Source organism: Grammomys surdaster, unplaced genomic scaffold (genome assembly GCF_004785775.1).
Source record: "Grammomys surdaster isolate TR1022 unplaced genomic scaffold, NIH_TR_1.0 217, whole genome shotgun sequence".
Taxonomy (NCBI): Eukaryota; Metazoa; Chordata; class Mammalia; order Rodentia; family Muridae; genus Grammomys; species Grammomys surdaster.
This window is the reverse complement of record NW_021604662.1, coordinates 587106-601510: the sequence shown is the minus strand read 5'-3', so window position 1 is coordinate 601510 and position 14405 is coordinate 587106. Positions and strand designations below refer to the sequence as shown.

At 36.6% G+C, this 14405-nt stretch overlaps 1 protein-coding gene across 3 annotated transcripts in view; it reads left to right on the top strand.

The window, feature by feature from the left end:
• The window catches only part of Adgrg2 (adhesion G protein-coupled receptor G2), a 61398-nt gene that overhangs the window by 14201 nt on the left and 32792 nt on the right, over nucleotides 1–14405 (top strand). Inside the window, exons 2-6 of one of the 3 annotated variants that reach the window (XM_028772680.1) lie at nucleotides 2945–2980; nucleotides 5680–5727; nucleotides 8182–8220; nucleotides 10149–10190; nucleotides 12414–12467. In XM_028772680.1, the coding sequence (XP_028628513.1) occupies nucleotides 2945–2980; nucleotides 5680–5727; nucleotides 8182–8220; nucleotides 10149–10190; nucleotides 12414–12467 (219 nt within the window). The remainder of the gene's footprint in view (nucleotides 1–2944; nucleotides 2981–5679; nucleotides 5728–8181; nucleotides 8221–10148; nucleotides 10191–12413; nucleotides 12468–14405) is intronic. The other 2 variants (XM_028772681.1, XM_028772682.1) reach the window with 2 other exon arrangements.

Sequence of the window (14405 nt, the reverse complement as noted above, 5' to 3'; positions counted from 1 at the left end):
ATACTTGGCGTCCACAGCTAATAGGCACAATACTATTAAATCCCCAAGAATTGGAGTTGCCATTGTTTGTGAACATCCAGCACATGGGAGCTAGAAATTAAACCCAGGTCCTCTGCAAGAGTAACAAATGCTCTTAATCACTGAGCCTGAATCAAATCAACTTTCATCGTTTATAATTTTTCCAATCTCAGACAGTAAAAAAGATTCATGAACATGTCCAAATGCCAAGTGCATGATGTAGCCAATAAATGTTTTAAGATATAAAGAGGAAACAGCCATCTCCGTCAGCTTCTGTACCCAAGGAATACTTTAGAGGGCCAGAAAGTTGACATAAAGGTGTCATCTTCTAAAACTTGCAATTTTAAAAGACAAGCTTCAAATTGGAAATGATGTGGAAATGACATCGCAGATGTAATTAGCATTGAAGACCATGAGATGTGGAGATTATCATAGATTTCCTGGATAAACCCAGTCAAATCCTGTGAGTTTTTAAGTGACACAATGATGGAAGATGAGAGTTTGCCTACCCTATCCTGTCATCGCTGGCTTTGAAGACAGACAAATAAGCCAGGAAACATGACTCTGAGACTTAGACTGGCCCTCAGTCTATAGCCAGTAAGAAAACGAGGACCTCAGTCCTACAACCACAAGGAACCACAGTGTTTGCCAAGAACTCAAATAAGCAGGAAAGGGATTCTCCTCTAGAGCTTCCAGATAGGACTGTAGCTTGTCATGAACTTGACATTCATCTGGCTAGCTCTGTAGGGGATTTCTGACCTATAGAAGTCTAGGATAACAAATTTGTATTGTAAGCCACTACTGATAATTTGTTAGAGCATTAACATGAGAACCCAATACAACTAAGAAATTTCAACTTGAATTTCTTAGTCATTGTTAGTATCAGTCCTATTCAGTTCAAGAATAGGTCAAATGTCAAAATGATATGGGGTGATGAAAGCTGAGTTCTTGGATACATTGAGTTGGAGAGGCAATGACAGTGGCACAATCATATGGGATCACTGACACCATGGTAGATCATTCGACACTGGAGTTTGGGAGGTTGTGGCTATAATGCTGGGGAAAAGTGCTAAGCATGTAAGACAGGGAAGGTGTCTCCATCCATGGAGCTATTTTCTTGAGGTTCCTATTCTTCAGGCTCTATGTGGACTCTTTCCATTATAAAAATATTCTCTCCATAATTGGAATATATGAACTATGTTTTTTTTAAAAAAAACTCAGAAAAAATTAGTCAAAGAGCCATACTAAGTAAATTTTATAGATGGATTCCAATAATTTTATGAGTTTAAATCAAGACTATAACAAATTAATAATAGTTTAAGATTTGTTTTGTAGGTTTCCAAAGAAAAATCTGAAAGAAAAAAAACAAACCAATTGTTTCTTTTCTTTGCTTATGAATCCTTATAACAATGGAAATATCTCCTAAGAGTGGCATGGAGTTCAAATATATGACTCACTGGGAGTGACAAGCCTGTCATTTGTCTGAGTGAGAAGTGAATGGGACAAACCCTCAAAGAACCCCAGCCTAGTTTTTAGAAGGCAAAAGGCATGTGAGATATGTGAGGAGTTGGCTAGGTTTGACCATGAAAGGTGGTATGGACCACCAATATTGGGAGTTTGAGACATAGAAAAAGTAAGGCAATATCTAAAGGGAAAACCATGCCAAAAGAAAAAAAAAAGGAAAGAATAGCATATTTTAAATGTCTACCTTACGGGCTAGAGAGATGGCTGCTCTTCTAAAAGACCTGGGTTTAATTCCTAGAAGCCACATGTTTGCTCATAACCATCTGTAACTCTGGTTTCAGGGCATTTGACACTCTTTTCTTGACTCCATAGGCTCACTATTTTGGCTGGGCTGGCAGAGAAGTGAGCTTCCAGGATTTATCTACCTGTCTCTGCCCTGCAACAATACTGAGGTTACAAGCACTTGTGACCATGCTGGAGTTTTATATAGGTGCTGGGAACTGAATATTGGTCCCATAGAAGAGCCAGTGCTGTTAACCACTGAGCCATCTCTCTAGCTCCAAACATGTATTATTTTCCTGAACAGGAGAAAAAAAAAAGAAGTGTTTTTCTTTTAAGGGATCTGAGCATTTTCCCCAAATAACTCAATAGTTCTTGTAATTTATTTGCCCAAAGGTGGCTGATCTAGTTCAACTAAGAAGAAAGAGGTGGCATGATAGGCCAAATGTTTGTATTTTAAAAAGAAAAGTTACTGAAATATAATTTGTGCAGATGTGGACATTTTTCTACATAGTTAACGAACATTAATCAACAGCTTAAAGTCTAAGCTATCTCCTTAGTTTGTGTACATTGCACATTTATCCAACACCACATATAGAGCACCATTACTAGTTAAAACTTGAGAACTTGAAGAAATGGCTCAGTGGTTAAGAGTGCTTGCTCTCAAAGCAAGAGGACCTGAGTTCAGATCCTCAGAACCCACAGAAAAATCCCACATGATTGCATGTGCCTCTAAGCCCAGTGTTGGGGAGCAGAGACAAGCAGATCCCAGGAGCTCACTGGCTAGTCAGCCTAGCCCAAACAATAAGTTTCAGACTCAGTGCAGGACCCTGTCTCAAAACAATGCAAAACAAAACAAAAAAGGTAAACTGGAATGAGATAGAGGATGACACCTGATCACCTGTTATTCTACACACACACACACACACACACACACACACACACACACACACACACGAGTTAGAAACTTGAAGGCTTGTTTCAGCAGGAAGCTGTCCTTTTAGAGAACTGAAAGGAAACACTAAACTAATCAGGGTATGGAAAACAGTAGTGAAATCGCATGCTGCCCTCTTTTGGTAGCTATTTGCAGCTCAATTTACATTGATTGCCATTAAAAAAGGTTAATGTCCTACAAATATGTGAACAAACCAAACTAATGATAAATCACCTTTTTCCTTGACAGAAAATGCTGGTAATTCCAGTTTGTTATCACCATCTGGTAAGAGTTATTTTATGATTTTGGGGAATCGCATGAAAGCGTTACTCTGAAGTTCTCTGTGTAGTATGCCATAGGGTCAGATAAGGCAAAACTGTTTTCCTCTAAGAAGCTTGGTTAAGTCAATTGTCATTAAACATACATCTACAAAACCAATAGCAGAAGTCATATTCATCCTTCCACATTACCTGGCAAAGCTCTAGGGACTAAAATGTGCACATCTTGGGGTAGCTGCTTAAGTGCTTCAGCTATGCTTGAGATTCTTTCTAGCACACAAGTCTAAACAGCATCAAGAACTTAAACATGCCAAGATTTAATGTATTTGCAAAGTGAGCTGTTCTCTTAAATACACACCTTCAGTACCTTCACTTACAGAATATCTTCATAGATGCTTCTAAAAGCTTAGTACTCATGACAATAAGAAGGCAAATAAACTGAAGAGGACTTTAGAACTAGAACCTATAGGAAATGAGAACAGTACTCTAATGTGAGACTAGCATCTGGACACTAGCATCCTAACATCTAATGGTGAGAGAATAAAGCCTAAGGCTTCTGAACAACTTGTGGAAGATCTCACAGCTTCTTGCCCCACATCACACAAAGGCAGCACATGGCTTCTTTGAATCCAGCCTGTCTTCTTTTTGATATACCACATATCCTAGAAGGGTTGTGTGTCAGTTGGTATGCCATCCTTAGAGGAAAATGAACTTCTTCTGTCATTTATTCAATGATTTAAATCGAACAAACAAAACCAGCAGCCATCTCTTATGCATGTACTATTGTGCCCAGAAGTCTTCAGACATCTCATTCCTCTCAGTCTTGCAGAATAGGAATCCTTATGTTCATGCTACAGATGTGGAAACAGGCTCAGTGGGGGAAATCTTAATCACAGTAACACATTCTGTGGAGTCCCCCTGTCTCTCGGGGTTTGAATTAAGACACCACCCTTCCACCTCCACTACTAGCTCAGATTTGGAGCAAGTTCCATAACTTTTCTGTGCCTCAGTTTCTTCCTCGGTAAACTGAGAACAATAGTATCTGCCTCATGGGATATTTGAAGATGAAATAAGAGAGCACTTGTGCCTGCTATAGGATCAATAAATGACTGTCATCGGCATGAGATAGGTGAAGCTTCAACCCCTGAACCTCAAGCCATAGGAGCACAACTTCCTTTGTCCATGTCTGTTTGGCCCCTAGCTGTTGAGCTTCTAGGGTTCGGCATGGTAGTATATTTTTCTTCTAGTACAGTGTTTCTCAACCTGTGGGTTGTGACCCTTTAGGGATCAAATACCCTTTCATAGGGGTTGCCTATGACCATTGGAGAAATAGATTACCTTATGATTCATAACAATAGCAAAATTACAGTTATGAAGTAAGAATGAAATAATTTTATGGTTGGGTGACCCCAACATGAGGAACTGTATTAAAGGGTCACTGCATTAGGAAGGTTGAGAGCTACTGCTCTAATGGAATAGCTTTTGCCAAATTTAATCATAGTAAAGTCTGCAAAACCCTATTTTTAAAGAATGGAGAGCAGTGTTTTTGGAGTTCTAGTCATAACCTGGCTTCTGGGTACCCTGAAAGTAGGACTCAGTGTAGTGTTAAGGGAGGAAGACAGCTATGCCCACAGACTTTCTTTGAATTGTGTCACCATTCATCAACATCCAAAAGAATTAGTAGTCATTCATTATAAACTGGCTGTGGCCAAATGTTTTGCCTCACCCCTTAAGCACACTTTGACTTAAATATCTTGGCAATTGTTTAAAATAATAAATATAGTAAATGACAAAATAAGAAAGTAATAATGTGGGACAGACAGGGTGTGTGTGTGTTTAGCCAACCATGAGCAGTCTGAAAAAGGCCAGACAAGGGCTTGCCACCCTCAGATTTTGTCCATACCAGCTGAAAAATCAAGCTCTGTACTCTAAGACGCTAAAGATTTTTGTTGTGAAGTGTTTGTGATTCCTCGAGTGTTTAGGTAGAAATCAAACCACTAAATCTCTTAAATATTTAAATATGTGAAATGTGTGCAGTAGATTGACTTCCTAGGATAAGTGGAGTCGTCCTACAAAAAATCTATAACTTGATTGACTATCTTAATAGCAGCTGTATTTTAAAATGAGCTACCAAGAAATGGGTTAGGTACTATAATATTGAAAGGTATATCATATTGAATGGTATAAGATATATGTGTATATATATATAATTATATCATATATTTATATTTATATTATATACTCTAAATGTATATAATAATATATCTAATATATCATATGGATATTATATGAATATATTATATGAAGAATGAATTTTTTTTTCTAAATTTACCATGGGAAGAATTGGCAGTTGGCAGGCACTGTTATAACAGAATGGAGTCAATGTGTCAATATATCCATGACTACAGTTCAATGAGTGATTTAAAATGTTTTCTAAAACTCTCTTGGCTGGGAAAATAGTGAAGCTATCATTTAACTTTATTCCAATGTGGTTCCTAACTTACTACCATGGTATTATACAGGTGCAGTGGACTTTATGATTACAAGGCTCATAGCACTTTTTGTACTTTTTATAATTGTATCACAAGAGTTCTGACTTCTTAATATTTCACAAATAACTGTTTCAAGCCAGAACTATATGTTGAGACCTTGGCTCTAAAGAAATATGATTGTTTCAAAGTATTCATTTTTTTTCTCCCTCTGCAGCTGAATCATCTCTTGTCAGTCTTATCCCCTATTCCAATGGTACACCAGGCAAGATTCTGAAAATATTAAAGCCTAGATGTAGTCCAATTTGTTAAGTTTCTCTTTTAATTATATCTTTGTCTTCTTCTTCTTGGGGGAAAAAAAGAGGTAGAAACCACAAGCCTCAAGGGTAAGAATGTTTCTGAAGCAAGTGAAAATTCATAACCCTTCATACAAACAGGAGTATAATGAGTCATAGCAATGAAGATTTCTATCTCTAAATTATATCTGGATACATTGAGTGATTCCATATAGTCCAATACTCCAAAACTTAAAACATGTGGGAGTAACCACTCTGGCTAATTGATACAGTGTCTGTGATCATAGAAGAAGAAGAAAAAATCCCTCTACCACTGTAAATATTTGAGAAAATACTGGAAACATCAATCACACTTTAAAGTACTCCATTTCACTGTTCTCTAACACCTCGCCAGCAAACTTGACATGACAGATTATTTAACCGTGGGAAGCACGTCTAGTGACTTCAATATGATTCAGCATGAATTTAGAGGTACAGGGTGTCCAAAGACAGTCTCTTTATGAGTGATTGTTATCAGTTTTTAAATAGCATGAAATGGGAAAAAAAACCCTGGCTCCTCATCATGTTAGAGAAAAGGGCAAAGAACTTCATGATATCCCAGGGAGGTAGGTGGGGCAGCACATTCTGTTCTCTCCCCTCTGAGGGGAACCAGTTTTCTTTCTTATTTCAATCAAACCCCATCACTTCTCAGACTCTGTCGGTTAAAATAAAATTCTGCCATGTCGGTGGTGGTTGAGGAGTTAAATAATCATAGATGCATCTTATACTGATTGAAAGTGATTAAATTCATAAATGGTCTAACGGGAAGAACCACCAGTTGTCATTCTTGTGTATAATTACTTTGTACATTGAAAAAGATTATCTTCCATCTAGCTATGGCAGCAGTGATTTTTTTAAAATTCTGTTGTGTATTATCTGGGATATATGTGAGTGTGTTTTAAGCATGACAATGTGTTGTGTTTATTTAGATGTTTGCTTGTTTGTTTTTTGAGATGAGGTCTCAAACTCACAGTAGTTTAGCCTTGTCCTCCCCGTTGTTAAGATTACAGGCATGGGCTATGTTATGCACTGTGTCTGCAGCACCCCATAGTTCCTAAACTTTCATCTCTAATACTAGATTCTAGAATTCTTTCATTTGATGAAATACCAATAGGATCAATTTTAATGAGGTTTTATATCAAATAGGATTGAAACAAAAATTTCCTAAATTGATAATGCTTAAGAACTTTAAATTTAAACTAGCATCATTTGACTTAAATGTGCCATCAGTAATGTGAATGCTGATAAAGCATCCCCAGAGCTATTAAAGTTGTTATTCCTGTTGTAAAGTTCATATCCATGAAGGATTTCTCATTAGCATAGAAAGAAAAGGACATTTCTAGCCGGGCGGTGGTGGCGCACCCCTTTAATCCCAGCACTTGGGAGGCAGAGGCAGGCGGATTTCTGAGTTTGAGGTCAGCCTGGTCTACAGAGTGAGATCCAGGACAGCCAGAACTACAAAGAGAAACCCTGTCTCGAAAAACCAAAAAAAAAGGGACATTTTATTTTTTTCTTTTTTAACATTGTTGTTGTTGTTGTTGTTGGCTGTCCTGGACCTCACTTTGTAGACCAGGCTGGCCTCAAACTCACAGAGATCCACCAGCCTCTGCCTCTCGAGTGCTGGGATTAAAGGCATGTACCACCACTGCTTGGCTATTTTTATGAATTTTGGGAGAATCTCATACAATGTTTTTGTTCAATGTCACCCTCCTCTCTTCTTGCTAACTCCCTCCAGGTCCTCCTTTACCTCCCTACCCAACTTTATATCCTTTTAAAAAATAAATTAATAATCCACCAACTCCAATTTGTACTATCCATACACTCTTGAGGGTGGAGCCATCTGCTGAAGCCAGCCCTTAGAGAATGTTGACTCTCTCTCCCCCAGAAGCATCAGTTGTCCAGAGCTCCTTGGTTAGGGGTAGGAGGAGCTCATGAACCCCTTCTCACTTCATGCTAGAATGTTAACTAGGCCAATCTTGTGCAGGCAACCACAGCTGGTGTGAGTTCCCGAGTACAGGAGTCCTGTCATGTCAGAAGATACCGGTTCACTCCTGTCTTCCTCAATATCTGACTCGTACAATCTTTCCATCCCTTTTCTGTAATGAGACAAAATATTAAATAACATAAATGTCATATCTAATAAATATTGGTGTTATATGTTTCACACATAATAGGCATTCAGAAAATCGCATTCTGATAGAATGAATGTGTACTCAAGTTCATCTTGGGGCCGAATAATAGAGAATGGGATGTTGCATTGGCTAGTGCCAGTTAGATTTTGCAAAACTCTAAACTCTAGATTTAGGGGAAATAGAAGTGTTCAAGGAATCTGGGAAGAGTTACATTTCTTAACCAAACCAGTCATTACACTGTTATTATTTCAGATGCTGCTTCAGAAGTATTGTCGACTTTAAACAAAACAGGTAATTTCAAATTATTTCTGAATGTTATAGCTTGCCTTCTGTGGTTTTCTGAGTTTTTCATAGGTAGGGTCTAATGGATTAGCAAAGGAACACATTTCTGTTGTTCCCTTGTTTATTTCCATAGGTGTTCAACCTTTCCTGCTCTTTGACTCTGTCATTGAGCTGTCATTCTGTCATCACTACACTCCTAAACTTCTTATTATGGCCATCGCACTCAACTTAAAAATAACATTTGTTATGTTTGAATATTTTAGCAATACAGATTAGTTCTTAAAATAGAGAATATAGGGAAATAAATAAGAAAATAAAGAAGAAAATTTAATCTTTAGTGTTACTTCACTAAAACTATTATTAGTAATTTGGTACAATTTCATTTGTGATCATATATATACACATACATATATACATATACACATATGAAAGATAGTCATAATTTATATACAGATTTTATGTTTCTCTTTTAATTTAATATTAAATTGTAAGTACTCCCCATTGTCTCTTGCTATTAATGACTTCATATCCCATTGTGTGCCATATGTTAAATATTAAAGTTGTTTATATTTTTTTAATAATCATTGCAATAAACTTCCTGATGGCACCATCTTTGCATTCATCCCTGATTTCTATAGGACATGTTCTAAGGATTGGACATAATGGGTCAGCAGTATGAATATTTTGAGAACTATTGCCTAATTACCTTCTAAAAAACTTGTACCCCACAACATTTTGCCAGCAGTGGGTGAGAATGGCATTGTTGCTCACTGTACCTTTGCTACATTATATATTATTAAATCTTGTTCTTTTTTCCAAAGGTTATTTAATTTTTGATTATTAGTGAAGTTGAATATTTTTATAGATTTAGCTAAAAAAAATATACAAGTTCATTTTACAGTTGTGCTTCACTTGCTATGGAGAGAAAAATAGCAAGGCAAACAAAATAATGTATAAAGGATTATTAATAAGAGCACAAAACTGTACCCACCTCTAAAATTGCCACTAACCATTGTCCATGAGTCACACACCCAAGTGAGCTCATCGGTAACACACATACAACGGTTTCTGAAATTGTATAATACCATTATTCTTCATTGTGTCTCCAAGCTCTGAGCTTAGTCCTTCCTTCAATTTTGCCTATCTGCTCTAAAAAGACAGAATTTCACTGTAAATTTGTGCCCTGAATGCTGCCTCTTATAATTGGCAATTCCCCTTACACAAGGCTTTCTAAACCAGACTCTCCATCATCTGGGAGATGAGCCAGGGACTTTGTCTCCAAACGTCTTTGGAAAGATAATCCTAAGGCTTGCTTTTTCAGAGCACATTACTACTTGCCCGTGAATCTCTAACTTAAGTAGTCGTGGTTCTACTGTGAGATGGTTATGCAACAGTTGTTAGCTGGTCTTGACTTCTCTCAGAACAATTTTATCTCCCAGTACAATGAGGATAGTATCCTATTAACCTTAAAGAAGAAAGCAGGATTCTTGATTATAAATTAGAGTAAGCAATATTTTTGATTCAGTATGCCCTGATTCACACTGACTTTCCTTCTGAATCACATGTTCTTTATAACCTGTCATCTGAAGGCACTGTTTATAACTTAGTTCTACCCACCTGCATTGTAAATTCATATTTATGGGTCTAGCGGTAGTGCCTGGAAACTGAAGTAGAATTACACAAGCAGAGGGATGTGTAATGGGTGTGATCTAACTGGGTAAACATGTGACTCCCATTCTCAGACCCACCCTGGGCCAATGTTGCATGTTCTGTGAATGAGAGTCCCATTCATTCTGCTGCTAAGATGACCAATGGTGTCTTCAAGATCTCAAGTGTGTGCTTTTCTTGACACTTCACTAAAAAACAATACTCGTGGCAAATTGTTTTTTTTTTTAAGCAACAAATTCTGCTCTAATATTTAAATTGCTTCTTTGCAGAAAAATCTAAAATCACTATAGTAAAAACCTTCAATGCATCAGGTATGACTTATTATCAATATCAAGACTTTCTTTTTATAACTAAAGTAAACCTAAAGAAATGGCTGGTATTTATGATTTCTTTGTCTTTTTTCCTACTTTTAAAAATAAGAATCTATTCTTAAAGAATAGATATATATTTATCGGCTACCTGAAATTGTACCAGGTATTTTGGTTTGTGCAATAGTAATCAGCTAGTGCCTGCCCTTAAGAATTTTTTAGTCTAAAGAAAGACAGAGTAAACAGTTAACTGACATGAGCATGCCTGCAGGAGGATTCTACCAGTTTGTTTGTTTATTTGTTTAGATGCTGAGAATTAAACACCGGCCCACATGTGAAGTGTGCACCCTATCACCAAAACTACACCCTCATATCCACAGATATTTTTAACATGATTAAGACACATGGACAACACAGGGCTGATAGTAATGAGTAAGAATGTAATTAACAAAAGAACTAAAGGATTAAACCTCTTTTTAAATGAAGAGGTGATATACTTTTAAGTGCCCAGCACAAGCTCTGGCCCACCACCAAGGGTTTTTCGTTGATTTCAAAAGGAAAATATGGTTTACTGCCTGTTTCTGTAAATAGAGTTTATTGAAACATTGCCCTGCCTATTTGTTTAAATTATTTTCTGTAGATACATTTCTGCTTCATAAAATTGAACCGTTGCAGCAGAAATCACCTAACTCACAAAACCTAAAATATTATCTGACCACTCTCAGCTCAAGTTATTCTCAGTCAGGATTTAAGGAATTGTTTGTGGTCATGTATTCAGGGAAGGGCGGGAATTAGAGATAATAGTCCTAGAAATGGGAAAGAAAATTCTCACTGTGAAAGATTAGCAAAAGATACTCTTCCCTGGAAATGAAAGTGCAGGTGAAATTTAGAGGAGAATAGCAAGCTTACCATGCAAGAGACCAGTGGTTTAAAGGCTATTGTAAGCATCACTGCCTGTTATCTATACATATTATAGATGCATGGTATTTTGCATAGTGTGAAATTCAGTTTGTTCACAGAATCTAAATTTAGCTGACACATGGTACTCATACACCAATAAATCATTCTGACAGAAACCAGATCATGTGCACCAAGTCAAATTATAATTTTCTTTTGCATCCAAACTAATTTCTCACAGGAACAAATCATAATATTCAGTGGATATAAGCTTGGATTTTGGACATTTTATATATAATTCTGACAAAGATGACATATCAAAGAGTCTAAATGTTGCTTAATATAATAATCTTTTGAATGATCTTTTTCCTTCATTAGTTTATGTAGTACCTCATCAGCCTTTCCCATCCTTCTATTTTCTATGGATTTCTTACATGTCAACAAAAATATACAACTACTGAATGGAACTTTGAGCTTTTCTCAAATAAAAAAGATGCACTTGTTTCACAAAGGAGAAAGCATTTCTCAGGTTGAGTTGCATAAAATTTGTTTTGTCTAACAGGGATCATTTAATCTCCCACTCATCTCTTCTTCCTTTGTGTGTTTGTATGCCCTGATGTCCAGTCCATCACTGAACCTATTTATTTCTTTGCTAGTAAGCACCATCACACAACCCTTTTATTTCCTGACTGGTATCACCCACCAGAGTGTAAGCACTTTAAGGATAGGGTCTGTATGTAGGACCTCTCAAGACCCAGAAATTATAGTGAGTACTCAGCAAATATGCTTGAATTTTGTAACATTTGTTCATGGAGTGAAATAGTGGCATTACTATTATTTTGAATATGCATTTGTTGAGTACACTATGTGAACTTAGACCAACGTTAGAGTCTTCTAGGATTTTCCCATCTTGGAAGGAAAAGATGGTCTATGATTCAGGACTAGGCCACTTAAATTCTCCATACATAATTCATTTCCATTGTTCTCTACTTATATCAGACAGGAGAAGGATTAATTAGAAAGGGGACAAAGAAATTTCAGAGAAGAATTGATGGCCAGACAGTGATATGACAAGGAGTCTTAGAGTCACATCCCATAGCTGCTCATCTAAGAAAAAACATATTCCTTTCTTCTTTGTGCAATTTATCCAGCCAATTCTGTTCAGCTTTTTATATTTTTGGTTTACATTTGATGCCTTCATTTGCAAATTTTCTTGGCAGTGCAGCATTTATGTATATAATATACATATATGTTATATATATTAAACATATATATATATATATGCACAGTTATTATCACGCTTAACCAGCTGGGTTTCTTTTCTTTCAGGAGTCAAATCCCAGAGAAATATCTGCAATTTGTCATCTATTTGCAGTGATTCAGGTTAGTTCTAGAGAGCACTATACAACTTCATATTACCAGATAAGTTTAAGTTTGCTCCACAGAAAGAATTGGTTTGTTTTTTCTCCTGTTGTGTCTGCACATGGCTTTCCGATCTCTCTTCTTTTCATACCAGACTACTACAAAGTCCCTAATAAAAACAAAAGCAAATTTTAGACCTGGCTGAAATTACCTTCCCATTTTCTAGTGAGAGAAGATAGACAAGCTTCCACAGCATGGATTTTCACTAGAGTTTTAAATCCACACTAATTCTAGTAGCCTTAGATTAATGTACGAATAAAGTTAATAATAAAATTATTATTGATTTTTGGAAGTTACTTCTTATAAGTAAATCCCTCAAGCTTTTTCACAGGACCTTACGCATTATGACTCAAAAACAAAGTATTGTCCTTTGCTAAGAGTAAAACAAACCACTTTTAGAGTATTTCATATACACCCAGTTTAATTAAATGCTGATTCCATTACTGTCTGTAATGTTGTGTCATCTCTAACACTGTCCATGGTGTTTTTAAAATTGAGATGGAAATCTCTTGAGAACATGCTATTTTTGAACTAGGAATAGTTTTTCCTCCTGCCATGGCCCAGAAGCATGAAACCAACTCTTTTCTCCCATTGATTTGGCTCTCTGGGCTATCTTCCTTATTAAGACCAATGAAAGCAAATGTGAAAAACAGAAAATTACACTGTGGCAGGTCAGAACTGGATTGGAGATCATGGTTAGATGGAAGAGGAAAACAACAGTGTATTTTATTACATAAAGTCTTGCTATCAATTCCAGTAGTAATCATTAGAGAAATTGTTACCTTTCATGTCTTGTTCCTATTTATAGTGTTACACTTCATCTGACAAATATAGGTAACATTTCAAGTAAAAATACAATTAGGTAGACTAAAAAAAGAAACAAGAAAATTTCCTATTTAAATACTTCAGGGATGGAGAGATATGTTAGAGTTTAAGAGAACATATTGCTCTTGCAGCAGACTGAAGTTTGGTTCCTAACAACTATGAGATAACTCACAACTACTCATAACTCCAGTACCAGGGGAATCCTACACCCTCTTCTGGTTTCTGGAGGTACTATATTCACATGCACACCCCACATGCATATACATACAATTAAAAATCAAATCTAAGAAATTGATATTTTACAAATACTTCCTACCGTGTGAGTATGAGAGTTGCTCATGTGTGTCTTCTGCTGATATGTTCCAGGAACACTATAAGAGGGAACTGTTAGCTTGTTATTTTTTAAGTGGGCTAAGGGTGTGGCCCAATGGTAGTGCATTTGCCTAATCTGTACCAGTCTCTGGGTTCAATCCCTACCACCACAAAAAAATTGTATACATTTTATTTTCACATATTTGTATAACTTTCTCTTATTTTTTCTTCCTTTTTCCCTCTACCCTCTTTTACTCTTCTCTTCACTATTATCCTTATCCTATCATTTGTCAGCATCACCTATGTTTTGGACCAGGACTAATGTCTAGTTCTGTTTTGTGTCTAAATCATATTTGATAGCTGAAAATCAAAATGTGTTTTTAAATGGTCATTTTGAATAACAGATGCCAGAAAGCTGGCTAGAGTGATGTTTTCTCCAATGAAGTGACTGAATTGACCATTTGTCGTAGTGACTGGTGAAAACAACCTCATCAGGGAACCCATTTTTCTGGCACCTGAAATCCCACAGTATCCTGCCAAAAACTAGAAACCTCTGCCTCTTTCAGGTTTCCAGTCTGGGTCCATTAAAGACCTATGAATAAGCTGAGAGCTTTCTGGCCAGGAAGAATTAGGTTGAGAGTCAAAAGTTGGTAGCTTTTTCATTGTTCCATACAACCAGAACTTTTGTGTTCCCTGCACACTTATAAAATTCTTATTGCTCTCAACAAGAATGTGAGGGAGATGAATTGTCACACACACACA